The sequence below is a fragment of the Acanthopagrus latus genome, chromosome 12 (assembly GCF_904848185.1).
Source record: "Acanthopagrus latus isolate v.2019 chromosome 12, fAcaLat1.1, whole genome shotgun sequence".
NCBI classification, from domain to species: domain Eukaryota; kingdom Metazoa; phylum Chordata; class Actinopteri; order Spariformes; family Sparidae; genus Acanthopagrus; species Acanthopagrus latus.
Window position 1 is genome coordinate 25,095,400 of NC_051050.1, and position 18,021 is coordinate 25,113,420.

An 18,021-nucleotide genomic window follows, 5' to 3' on the forward strand; every position below is an offset into this window, starting at 1 on the left:
TTTGTATTTAAAATGTTAATTAGAGGTTTAATCTGCAGATGAACTACCTGAGCTGCTTCAGTGACGTTGTGTTAAATCCATCATGTTTTATCGTTCTGGTCTCATGTGAGTGACGGAGGACGTGTTGCGTGTGTGTTCAGTGTGTGTTCGTCCAGGAAACACACCGTTAGTGTTAACGAGTTAACCAAAGGCACAGAGAGCTCTTTACAGGTGCCTTATTCTTTGGTCATCTTTACACAAACTAAAGTATTTTACTTCCTCCTGTCTGTGAGAGAAAAAACAACAAGAGAAGCCATACGTGTTTTAGATATTTTTAGAGAATACGACTTCAGGTTTGTTGCTTTGCGGTCCGTGTTGATGGTTCTGTCACGATGGTTCGGTTTTTAAACACAAATCCTGAATCAGCTGAAGTTGGATCAGATTTGAATTCTGTTTTATTTCACTTTAAAGAGGCGAATTTGTGAGAGATGGCCAGAATTTTTGTTTAATAAAACATTTAATAATGACCAAATATTCTTTGTTGTGTCCAAGACGTCTGTGTTGCAGATGTCGACTGAAGTTAGATTTTTGTTTTCGTTACGCTTCATTTCTTTTCCCTCCTCTAAAAAGTTTCAGTTTGAGATATAAAAAAATCACCTGATTTCTTTTTTCCTCTTTGTTCACACATGAAGAAAACGTTTTTTTCTCCTGCATTTTTCTGAACTTAATTTCACTCATTTCTTTCTCTCCAGGATTTATTTTTTAAAATCTCCTCCAGATTTTTTTTCACATGAATTTAACATAAATTTCCACTGAAAGAAAAACTTGCTTGTGAACATAAGTATGAAAAACAAATCCCATTAAGTTTCATATTTTTTCTTTTACTGGATTTCAGAGCAAAAAAAGAAAGATTTCACCCACTTTCACAAAGAAAAAAAGTTTTTTCTTGCACAGAAAAATGCCTGAATTTTTGTTTATATAAAAAATATATATATATATAAAAAAAAATCCCACAATTTTTTTCCTGTGAATTTTTTGATTCAACACTTGTTTTTCCACTTTTTTCATGAGTTTCACGCAGTTTGCTTTTCCCCCCCAGATGAACGATAAAGAACTTCAGCAGATTATCCTCCATGTTCAGTGTGTCGTCACACCAGCTCCTTGTTAGCAACCAGCGTGTTTAATACATGTAAACATTTCTTTAAATTCAAACCTGAGGAGTTTTTTTAAAATGTTTTTATGTCATAACACAAAACATGAAAATCCCTGACGACGAGGCAACAGGAGTACAGAAATGCAAACTTACCTCCAGGTTTTCGGGCTCATTCCTGCATCAGTCTGTGGTTCCACTCATGTATAATGGGAGTATAGTGAGCAGCAGTTAGCGGTTATGCTGCCTCCTGTAGATTTGGAGCTACTTTTTTGAATTCTGGCCATTTCTTACAAACTTCACCTTTAAGGAGACAAACTGGTCCCATCCATGTTTGATATGAAGTAATTAAACTGATGACTGAGGTCTTAACGAACGCCTTAATCCTGTCAAGTCTCACTGTTTAGTTCTGCTACTGTTGCGATACACTGTAAACTACCTAACGTACCTGCTGTCCTGTAAATACTCACCTGGATCATCGTTTTTAATGCTTTTATGTTGCTGATGTTCCTTTTTTGTTTTGGCTGTTTTATTTTTGTCGCAGGAGAGATTTCTGATCAGCGTCTGTAATAGAAGAGTTTTCTACACTGACCTGAGTCTCTGAATGTTCCATGACCGCTCTCACTGATCATGAGAGAATATTTTTACTAGTCGATAACGAGAGATTTCTATTCACAAAGACGATTTCCAGATTTGCGCGTGGGATAGAAAACTTGCCTTTCCTGCGAGCTGCACTGACTGAATGCGATGATATCAATTAGTCGAGACGGCGGCCGGTCGTTCGACGCCTCGCTCGCTCCGAGTCGTCCGAGTGCAGAAGCAGGTTGTGTAGCTGCTGGTTGTGTAACGATCAGCCTTCACAGTGTTTCTGTCTCCTCTCCTTCATCTCGGACACCGACGGCTGCGACAACGTGCCAATCCTCTGCTGTTTTGTATCATTTCTAAACAGAACGATAATTAGAAAATGATGTAATTTACAGTACAAATTATTTTTCGAAGACAAATCATTTCCGGCCGTGAGAACTGTAACGTGTGGTGAAGATTTTACTGCCTCATGCGTAGAAGTGAAAAACAAAAAAAAAAGCTTCATCAGAGTCACTGAAGATGTTGGAGACGTTTAGTTTGCTCTCTGATTACGATGTCTTATTTTGATGTTTGTCAAACACACACATGTATTGTGAGACCATTAAAGATTCTTTAAATATAATATCGCTTTAACAGCTGTTGTCTTTACTTTACACACATGCTATTTGGGGTATCTGAGTATTTTCATTTTTTTGTTACTTCAGTCTTCCACTCCACAACATTTTGGGCCCAAATATATTCTTACACTACATTTATTACATTGCTTCAGTTACTCATTACATGCTGAATCAAAGTAAAACATAATAGTAAAAAAATAGAAAATAGAAACAATTTGTCCTTAAAATTGCTCCTCACTTAATTTCACGTGTGAAAAAGGAGAAAACCTGCAGAGAAAAAGCCCCAAAATTGTCTTTTCATTTTTGTCCCGGAAATTTTCTTCATGTTTTTATACATAGTTTTCTAAGATTTTTATTTTTTTTAGGCTTAAGGGGGAAAAAAGTTTCCTGAAATATTTGTTTTTTGTTTGTTTAAATGAAAAGTAAAAGATTTCAGTACAAAAGTACAAAAAAAAATAAAAATACAATTTTCATACAAAAATTATTTAAATATAACAAAATAATATAATTTTGATTTTAAAAAATGTTTTTGTTTTTTACAGTAATTTTCTTGAGAATTCTTCTCAGATTCATGTCAATTTAAAAAAAAAACAAACCTGCAGAATAGCGTGAAGAAAGAAATTTCAGACATTTTCCAGACAATTTTTGTGTGAGACTGAATTAGACAAAAGGACGGAGGCAGCAGCCGCCGACAACACACCTGCTCGTCCCTGACAGGGCGACACATCACAGGTGAAGTCCAGTAAGATGTCACAGAAAAACTCCAGGCTGGAAACAAAAACACTGCAAGAAGTTTCTGAGATGAGGTATTTTTACTTTGAGTTTTTAAAACTTAATTTAATACTTTGTTTCACCGAAGAGACAAACAACAACCACCACATAATCATTCCATACAAACAACAGTCATTACAGCAAATCATCAGTAACATCGACAACATCACACCTCTGCTCAGTTTAAGGCAGCGACTCGGGTTAAAGGTTAAAGGTCAGAGTCCTCCGTTCTCCTCCAGCTTTTCGAACAGTGCCAGGCTGCGCAGGTGAGACTGCCTCTCTCCGTCCTTCCACAGGATCAGCAGGTGATCCGCCGAACACGTGACCAAACCGTTCTCCCCGAAGCTCACAAACATCTGACACACGAGCAGAAGAGATCGTTAAAACGCTGCTGTGACGCCACGAAGAAAAAGAGTTCGTACGATCGTGGAGCCTCACCTGAACTGCCCCCGAGTGTCCGATCAGATCGCCCGTCAGCTCCAGCATCCTGATGTTCGGGACCTCCGTGACCTTCTTTGACGGAGGACCGGTCTGTTTGTTTGACCGACTGAAAGTCCACATCCCGAAGAACCCTGATGGACACAGAGAGGAGACTCAGACAGCCTGCAGCCAACGAAATATTATCCCAAAAAAAATTGCCCTGAAATTTCTTTCCTTTCCGTTTCCTTGATGTACCTGAGCAACATTTAGGCTCAGGCCTGAAGCCGTGAGTGTGTCTCACCTGCAGACGCGGGTTCAGCAGGTAGCGGCAGGTCCTGGATCTCCCACATCCTCACGCTGCCGTCTTCAGAGCAGGACATGAGCTCACTGAAACACACAGACGCTGTAATCTCAACAACTTCAGGACACAGATGTGGTCAGTTCAGTTCAGCTGCGTCTGCAGTTAGAATATTTTCACAACTTATCAATTCTTCGTTTATTCTAAAAAGAGCTCTGAGACAGTGAACACTGTGGATTTCATAACAGGATTCTTCTGTTACGAGGAATAAAGTCATGAAATCTTTATGAACTTGATTGTTGGATTGGATTGTTTTCGGATCATTCGGTGCAGGACACACAGGGTTTGATATGTTTGTTGTTTCTTTTTGATTTAAAAACAAATATTATTGGATTGAGTTCATCTTCAGCTCTGCATCTGTTGATGTTTCCATTGTTAATGTACCAGAACTCAAATCTAATAAACTGAATAAATATAAAAATCAAATTGACTTTTGATTTTATCTTTACTGTGAAGAGGAGACGCTCAAACAGGCTGATGTGATCTGGACTTTTGTTTTTAGTTTCTAGTGAAGAAGAAGAAGAAGAGCGGCGGCGCCCTCGTGTGGACGACAAGTGGAGCTCACGCTTGTTGCAGGTTCCAGGATTAACAGAGGAGTGTGAAACTAAAACATATTGTAATAAAAGGGAGTGAATCTGTCTTTGGTTGAAGAGTCACAGCTGGTCCAGGTGTGCAGCTGAGGACAGGTGTGTTGTAAGAAGAGATCATGTTGTTTGAAGGGGTCAAAGGTCAAACAGATCATCAACTATATTGTGTTTGGCCACAGATGGTTCATACGGACAAACAGAGAAAACTAAACAACTGAAGTAAATAATTCACAGCCCTGATTTTCTGTCACACCTCGGAGACGTCAGCAGCAGGAAGTGTCAGATGTCTCACCTGTCCGACAGCAGCATGGTGTGTAACACGTTCGAGTCATGAGCGACCTTCCTGTAGGCGACCACCATCTTGCTCGGAACGCTGTACACATACAGGCCGCTGCCCACCGCCGCCAGGATGAGCTTCAGGACAAACGAACATTATGGATCACAATCAAAACAACGTACAAATCACTCTTCAGGAGACACGCTCGTCCTCCTCACCCTCCCGTTGGTGGTCAGGTGCTGGATGGACATCTCGCTGGGTTTGGGAGCGGACAGTCGTATCTCTGCCTGAGCGCAGGCTTGTGACTCCTCCCACAGGATGTGCTCATAGGCCAGGATGTTCCAATCTACGGCGTCCCACAAGATCAGCTCGCCGGCATGTGAGCCGCTGGCGAAGAGCCCGTCTGAAAATGAAACAAACAGTCCGACGTGTGATTTTATGTGTCTGAACTGTTCTTTACAAATAAACTCGGCCTGAAAATGTCTGATTTCACAGCAGCATGTTTTGATGTTTTCAGACATTGAAGTTTCCCTTTTCAGTACAATCACACATACGTGCTTCTCGTCTATAATCTCAATTCAGAGACTTTTTTTCTTTATCACACACAGATTCTGTCACACAAACGACGCCTTAATTTATATCCCAGATTTATACGACTTCCATAAACAGTCAGATGAAACATCAGTGACATTCATGTTGCCACTAGTGGCAATTTTTTGTGGGTAAATGTGAAATGTTTGTGTTGTCGCTGCAAAAGGTGGTTTAGAAAAACAAAATAAAAGAAATATAACTATTAATTTTGACGATCATTATGCAGAAATAATGACAGTAACTGTTGTTAAAACATAAAATATCATGTAGTAAAATAGATTTATTTAAAGTTTCACCATCATAAGAAGTTCTAGCTCGGGCTTTTATTGTGAAAGGTACGATGATGGAAGGAGTCTGTCGCTGCAGTTTTAAGTGGAATAAAACAATAAAAGTCTGTTGTCTTGGTCCAGACGACAAAAGCTGTAAAATCATTTAAATATCTTAAATATAGGCGCGTGTAACTCCTCCACTACAATATTTATGAAGATGAAAATGTAGTTTTGATCTCTTCGGTGACCAAATCAATCACAAACCGTATCTGGATTTGGATGAACTTCCTTCACATTACAGTTTGGCTGCAGCTGGACATTTTGATGATTGGTGAAACTTGCAGAAATGTAACTGCGAGCAAGAACTTGCTGGGATTGTTTGAAAATGTGTTCACTGTTTGTCTCCACTTCCTGGAGGGACTGCTGGATATCTGCTGGACTGACCGTTGACGTTGATGAGAGCTCGAATCTGGTCCTGGTGGTCGGACAGACATCGGATCTCAGCCACAGACAGAGAGGAGTCAGTGGAGACCGTCAGCCTGTAGATCACTGCCGAGAACACAAAATGTTTTCATCTGTCTTCTCCCAACATGAACTGATATTACTGAACATTAACGTCTCTCACCGATCTCTTTATCCATGGCGGCAGCGAGGCAGTTCTTGGGCAGCTCTATCAAAGCCGTTATTCCTGCAAAATGCCAACAAACACGTCGACAACACTCATCAGCTTGTGTGCAAACAGCAGCGTCAGGGGGGAGCAGAGCTGCTGCAACAACCAGCGACACCAGAGCTGCTTTATTGTGACAGTGTGCTCACCGGTGTCGCTGTGGTTCTGTTTGTGGCTCTGCAGCTGGAAGTCTTTGTTCCACACACACAACTCCTCACCGGCCGAGATCCACACACACAGACGCTCCAACACCAGCAAACACTGCGGAGACACACGGAGGGATCAGCGATCTGATCGTTTTAATATCAGCCAAGAAAAGAAATCAAATATAATTAACCTGCGGGTGATGCAATTAACCTAAAACTATGATCAAGAGGAGATAATTACCATTTTTATCTTCCGTCATAACTGGCAGAAGAACCGTCAACATTTTAATCACTCTGATTCATTTCTCGTCAACACAGTTAATTGAGTTTGAGCAGATATAGCAGCGATATCCAAGAAAACCCAGCGTTAAGCACCAAGACGTACTCTGTCTGCTCTGTATCAGTTTCATTCTAAACTTCTTACAGTTTTTTATCTTTTAAATTCTTAAGAATTTTACTGCATGATGCAGTCAGACACGTTCCCATCAGGAAACAGTGAAGATGAAGCGGGAGCAGACATGATGTCACTATCATTTTATTCTTATTTTATTTTTTTAAAGTGCCTCTTTTGTCGTAATTATGCTTTTACATGAAGGTTTGACTCGGGTACATTCACACAAAAAGCGAGAGTTTCACTTTAACCTCCATCATCAGTTTTGTCTCTGCTATGAGAAGAACCTCCTCAAACTGTGTTTCTCAATAGATATTTAAATGCTTTGTATTCTTAATAATTTATTACCAGCACTCGTACAGACACAGACGTGCATTTAATCTCCGTCCTCGAGCTGCAGAGGCCTTTACAGTCATCTGACTTTTACATAAACCTGAATGATTCAGACATGAGACCTGCTGCTGATGTAGACGTGAGACCAGCTCATGATTTACCTTCACAGAGGACTGAAGGTCTGAAATGGTCTGAACTCTGTTTCCTGTGTCGGGGTCCCACAGCTGACACGTGAAGTTAAAGGAAAACAAGTTTGAACTCAAAACACAACGATGCCATACGACTGATTCTGCGTGCAAATGTTTTCCTTCGATAAGAGGATACGCTGAGACTTCGGTCTGAGGACGCTGTGATGAGCGAGGTGTGCGATGTGAGTCCGTTATCGCAGGTGAAGGTGGTCATGGCTGTTATCTGCTGAGAGTGTCCTCGCAGCTCCTGCAGCCTCTCTCCCGTCTGACGGCAGGAGAATAAAAAGCCATCAGCTCGACTGTGTCGTCTGCAGGATCACAACACTCAGAAATACTACTGTTAAAAATGTGTCACCTCAATATTCCAGACCAGAACAAGGCCGTCGTCTCCTGCTGAGGCACATCTGGAAAACAAGATGGACGCCATGAGTCGTCTCTTACATGTGGACTCAGACGTGACCTGATGTCACCAGTCCTGAGTGATCCGACCACAGCTGGAACACATTCAGCTTTCACCTGAGCCGCAGGTGACCACATTCTGCAAGAAGAAGAAGAAGAAGAAGAGAGAAGAAGAAAGAAGGAAGAGGACCACAGTGACGAAGATGAAAAAGAGGAAAAGAAAAAGAGGATGACGAACACAAAGAATGAGAACAACAGAGAAGAAGAAGAAGAAGAAGAAGAAGTCAGAGGAAAGATGACGATGGTGACGAAGAAGAAGAAGAAAATTAATAGAAGCTGAAGAAGAAGACAGAGGAAAGATGACGATGACAAAGAGGAAGAAAAGAAGACAAAGAAGAAAAAAACAAAGAAAAGTAGACGAAGAAGAACAGAAGAAGAAGAAAGAGAAGAAGAAGAAGAAGAGATGAAGAAGAAGAGGACTCCCTCTTGTGATCGGATCACTCGGGGTGGATAATGAAAGCGGGTCTGAACAGCCTCCAGGTTAATAATTATTTCCTGCAGCTCCGTCTCCACCTGAGAGTTCTTTAGAAAAACATCTGTCCTGAGGCTTTCCACCTTCACTTGGCCTCTGACCCTCAGCCATCCAACGCCCCTGTTCCCAAAATCAACCGACAGGATGAGCAGGATAAAACAGAGAGATAAAAATGAGAAGGGAGGAACTGTCCAGGATACATTTTCGGACTTCAAAAGCAATCTGGAGAGAATTTTCTGGCCTTTGCCCCCGACTGAGGACCTGTGAGCGGAGAGGACGAGGCCCAGAGGAGGGGGTTATTACTGGAGGAGACCAGGCGTGAAGCGACCCCCACCTCCCGACACACACACACACACACACACACACACACACACACACTTAGTTGTGTTATAAATCCCAATCTGAGCACTTATGCAGACGCACTGTACCATGCCAGTGTGCCGCATGCTTCCACAAAGCAGTGCAGAGAGGAGAGCAGGTGTGTGTGTGTGTGTGTGTGTGTGTGTGTGTGGACGGCATTAACAGGCTTCAGCTGTACTGTACAGTGCACACACACAATCACACAGTGGTGATGATTGGGCTCTTGTCATGCTCTGTAAGTTTTCCGTAGGTGAGGATCTCCTGTCAATCACAGAGGGATGGAGGCCAGCCGAGGGTAGAGAGGAGAGAGGTTAGAGAGAGAGAGGAGAGGGGGGGTCGTGCTCCGCTTACCTGAAGTCATCAATCTGCACCAGAAATCGAACAATGTCAAAATGTCCTTTCAGCACCTGCAGCTCAGTGAACCAGTTTTTGGGCTGTTCCTCTCCGATGCACAACACGGGGCTTTTCTGCAGACACACGAGGGAAAGTGTTGAGACAAACAGGCCGACAGAGCCGAGGGAGTCGAGAGCTGTGCTGAATATCAGAGACTCGGCTTTTGTTTCCATTCCTCCTTTAAACTCGCCAGATGATTTCACTCTCTGGGCTCAGAGAGGCTGAATTATTACAACAAACAGTTACTCTTATTGTTGATTATTTTCTCCATTAATCGATTAGAGCTTTGGTTGGAAAAGAAAACGTCGTTCTGTGTTTTCGTCCTCAAATGTCCAAAGATATTCAGTTCACTGTCACAGAGGAAGAAAGAAACCAGAAAATATTCTCAGCTAACAAGCTGCAATCAGAGATCTCTTACTTACTTTTTATTTTCTATTAACTGAAATCAATTATGAAAATATTTGGGGATTCATTTAATAATTGACAACTAAGTTAATCAATTTATTTTGTAACTTTTCCACAAATTAATTAGTAGGGATGCAAACTTGAAGCAATTTCTTGAACAAAAATTTAAAAAATGGATTATCTGTTCAACATATATGAGATGTAGTGGATGTTGTTCAGTATGAAACTGCTGACACGATCGATCATCCTTCAGGATTCCTCAACATTTCAAACACTGCTTCGTATTTGTGAAGCACTTTGTGACCTCGCTGTGTGAATGCTGCTTTATCAAATAAACTATTTACTTACTAACTTTAAATAAAGGCAGTGTTGGTGTAACACATCAGTATATTTCTCTTCTCGTAAAATAACATGTTACTAATAACATTTCAGTAATATATTACTATAGTTATATCACGTAACATGTTACGATCCCCTTTACTGAACTGAGCTGTTTATTGTTGTTGTTTTTTTACATATTACTTATAATATCATTAAGTTCTGTGTTCAGTCTCTGTGGTGTAAATGGGGCGGCTGTGGCTCAGTACAGCCAGTGTCTTGTTATCAGAAGGTTGCAGGTTCAATTCCCCTGGTCTGCATGTTGAAGTGTCCTTGGGCAAGATACTGAACTGATGTGCGGCACCTTTCATGGCAGCCGCCACCATCAGTGTGTGGATGAACTACTGTAAATCACTTTGTACAGAAGCGTCTGATAAATGTCCAACATGTAAAAATGCCGAAGAAGAAGAAGAGATGTTTGTCTTGTCGTGTCATTATAGGAAAATCTTACAGAAGGCCTAAACTAAAAATATTTATTCTGGTCTCATAATATATCAGACTGTGATCATTTGTCTGTCCGAGGACATTCATATATTTCAGCTGAATTTTTCATAACAGTAAGTAAGTAATCTATTACTCTACTCAGACAGTAACGTCGTAACTTTTAAATGAAGGTAAAAAATCATATGTCATGTTTTGCATATACAAAGTAATTTGCCCAACACTTCATACATGTAGAGGAGTAAAAACTACAATACTTCCCTCAGTTTTTAGACGTACAAGTACCTTAGAACTGCATTACTTGAGTAAATGTACTTAGTTACTTCCATCACTGCTCGTCAGTCTCACAGATATTTTGTTCACAGACACATGAAGCTTGTGGAGATCAGAGAGTGACATGATGCATCAGTTCAAACATCATCATCATTCATTATATCGAGATAAAAACAGTAAAGAGACAAATTACACATGAAGCTGGTGGAGTAACGTGACAGCAGCTTCATGTCTCGTGTCTTATTACACGTGTTTGTTCACTCTGAATGTGTTGAAATTGTAGTTTATTACCTCAGAGTTTGTTCATTTTAATGTTCTTGACAGCTAGCTAACACTTTAAACGTTAGCTTGTCTCAGGTAACGTTAGCTCCCGGTACTTCTCTTACCTCCGCGGAGCCCTGAGCCTCGCGACCACCGAGGATCCACCGCAGCATGACGTCAGTGTTAACGATTAACGTTAAGAAGCAGAATGAAGTCGGTTTATATATTAATGTGAAAACCAGACGGAAACATAGCTAGCCTAGCCTAGCCTAGCCTAGCGCGAACGTTAGCATAACAAACAAGCTAACGTTATGACGCTGTAACGGTCGTAAACAGAAACACGAGACGCTTCCGCTCGATTAAATATCCCCGTAATTATCGGTAATTATGAGAAGATGACACACTTCTTTACGTTAACCGGACAATTCAAACAAACGTCAGTGAATGTGATGTTACAGCCGCAGTTTGTGAGCCAGCTGGATGTTTTTAAAAGAGGTTAAATTCACTGAAAACCACAACAAACCGCTCATGTGACTCAAACTACGGAAGCTTTGGAGGGACGTGATTCATCCAGACCGATAAACAAGCTGCTGGTTATGTTTGTTTTTTTATTTTGTCACTGAAAAAAGGAAGAAAGAAAGAATTCATCATGTGTTCATGTGTGTCAGCTAAACAGAATAAATATCAGAGGACACGTTCATTCACACCAATCAGCTTAAAGGACCAAAACAGTCTGAATTATCAGTTATTAAATATAATAATAAATGAGAATTTCATTTATTAAATCTGGATATGCGGGTTTGATGTTATGCTGAGAGAATGATTCTTATGATTCTTAAATAATCTTATCATCACAGAATCTATGCCAGGTCTGACTGACAAAAATCACTGCTTTATCACTATATAAACTCAACTTTCAACAATTATTATTATTATTATTATTATTATTATTATTATTATTATTATTATTATTGATATTAAGTATCTTCACTAACATGACAGTTAAAAGTCTGCACCTGTGTGAACAGATATTATCATGTTTTATCACAGATTCTCTCCATTTTAACAAGTTAACTGTTAAGTGAAGAATTTTAAAATATTGTTTGTTTTGTTTTATGGTTGATTGATAAAATGGTAAATTGCATTTTAATTGTCTGCATGTGTGTTTAAAATCATCCCAAGTACCCAGTATGTTTGTTTACTTTATGTTTCAAGGTCAATTCATCTGTGCAAAGTCTGTTACAATTAAAACATTTGCTTAACTTGAGGTTAAAATTTTAGTGAAAAACTCCAAATAAAAATGTATGTTAGCTCTACCTGCTTTTGTTTTTACTGTGAGAACTAAAGAACTTTGAAATGAACTTTGAACCTGAACCTGAATGTTCAGATGTCAGTGATGGACACTTGGTGCATTTTGTCTCGTTTCAATATTTAAACATAAATTTAATTATCTAACTTTTTGTAATCAGCTGAGGACGCTTCTATCTAAAAGTGTTTCCCATTAAAAGTCTGTCTTTGTCAGACGATTGTGTTCAAAACTAGTCGTCACAAAAAACATCAGTCTGCACGATGAAGCTCAAACATCCAAAGTAAAACTCTCTTTATTTTGAGTTTTTGGAGGTGAAATATGAAGTTCCAGCACAGTCAGCTGCTGTTGAAACAGGCGTCGTCCTGCTTCATGCAGCTAGATGGCAGTGTGTGACAATCCCATGAGATGAGAGGAAGCTTCACACCTCCACCAACCAGAGAGAACCAGGTGCCTCCTCTTGTATTGATCTGAATCATGAGCATAAATCTTGATGGACGAAAATCAAAACGGTTTGTTTGATACTGGTGTGATTTCACTCTTTCTCTTTGTGTCTTCCACCAGGACTCATGCGTTCATGTTGACCTGCTCTCTCTCTTCACATCATCCTCCATCCTCCTCCTCTGTTAACACACACACACACACACACACACACACACACACACACATCACACAGTCACACAGTCACACAGTCACACACACACACAGTCACACACACACAGTCACACATCACCCTAGCTGTGTCTACTCCTGCTCCCCCGATTGAGACGACATGCAGTGTAGGGCCTGTGACCTTCATGGTGGCTCAGATCTGCGGCTGGCACTGATTTCTGATTTAGTGTCGATCCGCCGCGCTTGTCAGGGGCTGCGAGGTGCTTTCCATGCGGTAATAGAAAAGCTCAAGGGCAGCTGCAGAGAGGAGGAGGGGGTTAGGGGAGAGCGATTGGGTGAGGTGGCGGGAATGGGTTTTAGATTTGGGGACGGGCGGCGCTCTGTTTGTTTAACTGTGTGTCAGATGTCTGGATGAATAGGTCAAATATGTAGAGAAGTGTTGTGAGTCTGTGTGATTAATTCAGAGGATGTGAAGGAACGTGAGCCGAGAACCGAAGCTGCAGGACGGCTGAACTCGGGCTCGGCGCCGCTCTGAGCTAACTGCTAATGTCAGGATGCTAACACGCTCGTAATGAGACGTTTAGCAAGTTTAATGTTTAACGTGTGCACCATCTTAGCTCTCTGTTAGCATGCTAATGTCTGCTAATTAGCCAGTGATGGAATGTAGCTAAGTACATTTGAACACAGTGTGCTTGAGGTTTTCAATTCCACTAAATCTGAGAGTCAAATATTATTCATTTCACTTTGTACTCCACAATATTATGTGCAAACTTTATTAACGACGTATTTATTTAAATTTGTTTTGCTAGAGGACATAAATCCTCCACACAAGACAACAAAAGCAAAAACGTTTGTTGCGTTCAAATTACACAAATTACACACATTTTAAAATATTGTTTTTTCACCAGTTGGATCAAAAAACACACATTAATTCTGATCATCATGTTGAATTTATCAACCAGAATATAAACGTACATGTAAAAATACGTATTATTTACTTGTACCTGTACTTTAGACAATTAAAGTACATTAATATCAAAATAATTTGATATATATACTATATATATTCACTTTTACCAAAGTAATATCTGAACACTTTTACAATCATTAATAATTCATGTTTTAGTTCTGGTTGTGTTTGACCATAAACTAAAGTTTTGCAGAAATTAAAGTTCTGATCTGATGATGTCATCAGATGAAAAATAAGATAATCAACACTAATTACAGTTCATCCTTTGGAGAACATGAATATTCAGTCTACGGTCTGAGAAAATCCATCCACTGACTGTTGAGGTCTCAGAGATGAAAATGTCAAACTGGTGATGCTTGATGAAAACTCAGGATTCATCCTCTGGGGACAACGAGATACTTCAGTGTTGATACCCGTCAACCCAAAAACCACCCGAATCCGAACCACGACATCGACCTCGTGATGGCATGAGAGGAAAAGTGAGACGATCAGCAAACTCAGGAGGGTTCATCCTCTGGGGAACACGAATCCGTTCATTGTTCAGATAGATCTGATGCTAAAGCAGCTATGCTAACCTCTGGACGAGCTGTCGCTTCTCTCGTTGGTCGTCACTTCTGAACCGGGCCTGAAGCTGCCGCAGACGTAAAGCTCGAAACCTGCCGAGATGAGATCACAAGGTTTGGATTCATCCTCTGGAAAAAGTGAATGTTTGAACCAGAATTATCGGAAGTTGTTGGAGTATTTCAATCAAGCGATAACGATCGGATGCTGCCAGGAAAGTGACAAAAGCTCCTTTAAAGGTAACGAGGAGAGAAAAGAAAAGGAGAGAGGTTATAAAACGAGTGTTTCCTGAGTGCAGCTGCCTCCGTCTGCTGCGGACCAGCTGTCAAACATGACCAATGGCAGGAATCAGCTCGGAGGTGAAGTCGTGATGCGATGGCCACCAGAAACACTGGCAGCACTGAAGAGCACGAGTCAAGAGTGAGGAGAAAAGTCTGCCGGCTGCCTGGTCTGGATCTCATCCCCCTCTCTCCCGCTGAGGAAAACAAATGGTTATGATGATGGAAGACGAATTAAGCTGTGATTTAACAACGGCCCAACAACAGCATTCGATAACAGACTGCCTCGCTCGCGGCTCCGAGGGGTCTCGTGGAAGAGAGAGTCTCATTCTTGACCAACACACTTCACTGTCCCTCTTCATCAGGCTTTCACTGTGTCCTGCTTTACCCGCGAGGACGCCGCCTCGCACGGATCAGCGCCAGGCGTCCACTCGCAGGGCGGCGGCTGAACATCCCACAGCTGACGACAGACAGGAAGTCCTGCTTCTTCTTCAGGTTCTTCACAGTGTTATCGAAGCAATCGGCAGAATAAACGTTGGTTTTGTTCGCTTATGCAAAGCCTGGATACGTTTCGGTTTGCAGTTTAATGTTGCTGCGCTTGTTGAGACAAACGGGGCTGAAAAATGTCCCAACATTTGATTAAAGATATCCTGTTTCCATAGCAGTAAGACGACTGCACACGTTGGAAAGACACGTAGAAACTGTCAGGACGTCTTGTTAAAAATATCCAGTTTTCAGGTGCAAACATCTCGTCAAAGATCTCTGTTTTGTTGCGACTAATATAAAAATATCCAGGTGGTTTCATGCTTACAAATGTTGAAACCCTATCTTGAACAGTGGTCTCTGGCTTGGCAGTTTGTGTAATCTCAACGTGACTCGACACGTAACGGGGAAATGTTTAAACGTACAAATAGCCTAATCATGGTTCACAGAAACGTACATGTCAATATTTCAGACTGGACTAAAAGTGATACCTGTTCTTTCTTTCTGTCACACAAAAAACTAAACCTTTACACTGTGAAATGTATATTTGTCATTCTGTTTGTTTTCTCGACTGACCCTTTAAACTCTTTTTATGACCATATGATCTAATTAAAGTGTTGGCGGGTCTGATTATGATATATGTGGCACGTAATCCAGACGCTCGCGGTCTGAGGCCGACCGGGGGGACGATGCCCGGGCTACTGGAAGCTTGTCACTCTGATTTGTCACGTGAGTTTGACTGTAATCGCCGTGTTTCAGTCATCAGAGGTTAATTATCAGGCCTGACCTCACACACACACACACACACACACACACACACTCAGACGCTCACACACTTCGAACAAGAGGATGGAAGGATTGTTGATGTACAGAAACAGAAAGTCAGAAGACGTACGGTGCAGTTTAATCTGTACCGTCTTCCTCTCAGTCTGACTGATCGTCGCTGTCTGTCTCACCCTCCTCCTCCTCCTCCTCCTCCTCCTCCCCCCATCCCTCCCTCCTCCTCCTCCTCCTCCTCCTCCTCCTCCCCCCATCCCTCCCTCCTCCTCCTCCTCCTCCCCCCGTCCCTCCCTCCTCCTCCTCCTCCTCCCTCAATTGGTGACCCACTAATGTTCTGTTCATTTTCTCTTATGAATAGATAATGGGCAAAAATCAAATCTCTTCATTTGCATGTAATACAATTAAGACCTTTTCAAACAATGACAAATGGAGGGAGCAGCGAGATGTCAGTCAGCCTCGTCAGCCGCGCCGCCAAGACGCCGTCGGAGAACCTCGACGTTTTAACGAGAATTAATAAAACCTTCAAATGGAATTTTCTCGCCGCCATCTGGCATCACAATCACCAAGACGCCGCTGGACTCTGCCTGTCAAAAAACATTAAACTTCCCATGAATTTGGATTCATAACGTGGGTGTGAAGCCACAGAAATACCTCCAACCTCCGAAACTCAGAGGATTCAAGAATTTATTCCACTGATATAACGACGAGATGTTACGTCTGGCTTCAGTTCCAGGCTAGCTGTTTCCCTCTGCTTCCAGTCTTTAGGCTAAGCTAAGCTAAGCTAAGCTAACCACCAGCTGGCTTATACCTTTACTGTCAGCATTTATTCCACATTGGAGAAAAAAAGCAAATTGTGTATCTATATGTGTGATTCCAACGTGAAAGTTCCAGCGACTCATGTGGAAATTTTCAGTCATATGTGAGAAAAGTTGGTTTAGTTTGTGAACGTTTAAAAAAAGGTGAATCCACCCAAGAAGAATGTTGTAAGAAATGTTTTCATAACGGAGCAGAATTTGATCTTTTTATCTAACGCTCGTCAAAAATACAGATTCAGTTATTTAACAAAATGTTTAACAAATGAAACGTCTGGACGGACTCGTTTTGATTTCACATCATTTCATCCACACGTGCATTATTACACACAAATATAACACGAGGACACACAAACACACCTATACATGCATACAAACACACACACACACTCTCTCTCTCCACACACACACACACACACACACACACACACACGGGGAAATTAATGAGCTCTCATTCATAATCCGGGGTGGAGAGAGCCATATTCACCCTTGGATGGTTTATTGACTGATTTCATTTATTTGTGTGAAATAAATAGGAGGTAAACATTGGCTCGCTCCCACATTTTCCTGCGACACACTCGCTGCACAGCATTCTGGGAGAAATGATCCCACCAGCAGCAGGGTCACTGATTGGCTACCTCGTCAGTGTGTGACAAATTACCCAATGAGAAATAGGTTACCCATTTCCACAAACTAATTAACCTGGGTGATAGTGAAACAAATTATTACATTTATGTAATATTATTTCACATCTGTCGCCAGACTGCAGAAAAATCTTTACTCCGCCTCCCGACCGCTTCTTCTTCTTCTTCTTCTTCTTCTTCTTCTTCTTCTTCTTGATTGTAAGCAGACGTGACGGAGGCGCTGCACCACCTGTGTGACCTGTTAGATAATATAAAGATTGTGTTCATTTCTGAATGTATATCACATTGTTTTGGTAATTAACTCTGTGGTTTCCAACAAAGACAGCAAACAAATCATATTTCTGCTTCATAAATGATCTTTTTTTTAATTTTCTAGCGATCTGCTAATGTTTGTTTTGTTTTGTTCTAATCTGATTGTGTTTCAGTTTTAACCTCGATGATCTTCTCAGGTCACCTGACAGAGGAGCAGTGATGGATGCTTTCTGAGTGCCACACTTTTTATTCTAACTTCTGGTTCGTACCGCGGCGGCTCTCACAAACGCTGCTGCGTCCAGTGTGAAGACGTCTCGCTCCGATCTGTCGCAGCCTGAGTGCTTAGAAAAGAGGATTGTGGATCAGAACTGTCAGAAAAGCCCGACCGGATGTAGTCGGACATCCTGGTGTTTTTAAAAAACTGCATTTCTCATATTTCAGATGAACTGAATCTTCTTCTGGCGTACTGAATAAAATGTCAGGGGAATTTTCTCATTCACGTTTAAGTTTGTTCAGGTTGTATTTTCCATTTCTCTCTCGTCTCATCATTGT

The 18,021-nt window shown here is 41.2% G+C and overlaps 1 protein-coding gene across 2 annotated transcripts; it reads right to left on the bottom strand.

Moving 5' to 3' along the window:
- Positions 1-896: 896 nt before the first annotated feature.
- wdr41 (WD repeat domain 41) lies at positions 897-11,325 on the bottom strand. Of its 2 annotated transcripts, XR_005078152.1 has the most exons (15): positions 10,897-11,325; positions 8,972-9,087; positions 7,685-7,733; positions 7,466-7,594; positions 7,303-7,365; positions 6,421-6,532; positions 6,230-6,292; positions 6,049-6,153; positions 4,963-5,147; positions 4,760-4,881; positions 3,824-3,909; positions 3,541-3,674; positions 3,275-3,458; positions 3,032-3,114; positions 897-2,070 (listed from the first exon to the last, which is right to left on the bottom strand). XR_005078152.1 is itself a non-coding variant. In XM_037117356.1 (13 exons), exons 1-13 carry the CDS (start codon positions 10,942-10,944, stop codon positions 3,318-3,320), a joined length of 1,353 nt encoding a protein of 450 aa, XP_036973251.1. In that variant the 5' UTR covers positions 10,945-11,325; the 3' UTR covers positions 3,129-3,317. The 2 variants fall into 2 exon arrangements, 1 of the variants encoding a protein (XP_036973251.1); XM_037117356.1 differs by lacking the exons at positions 897-2,070; positions 3,032-3,114 and having other exon boundaries at positions 3,129-3,458.
- Positions 11,326-18,021: the final 6,696 nt, after the last annotated feature.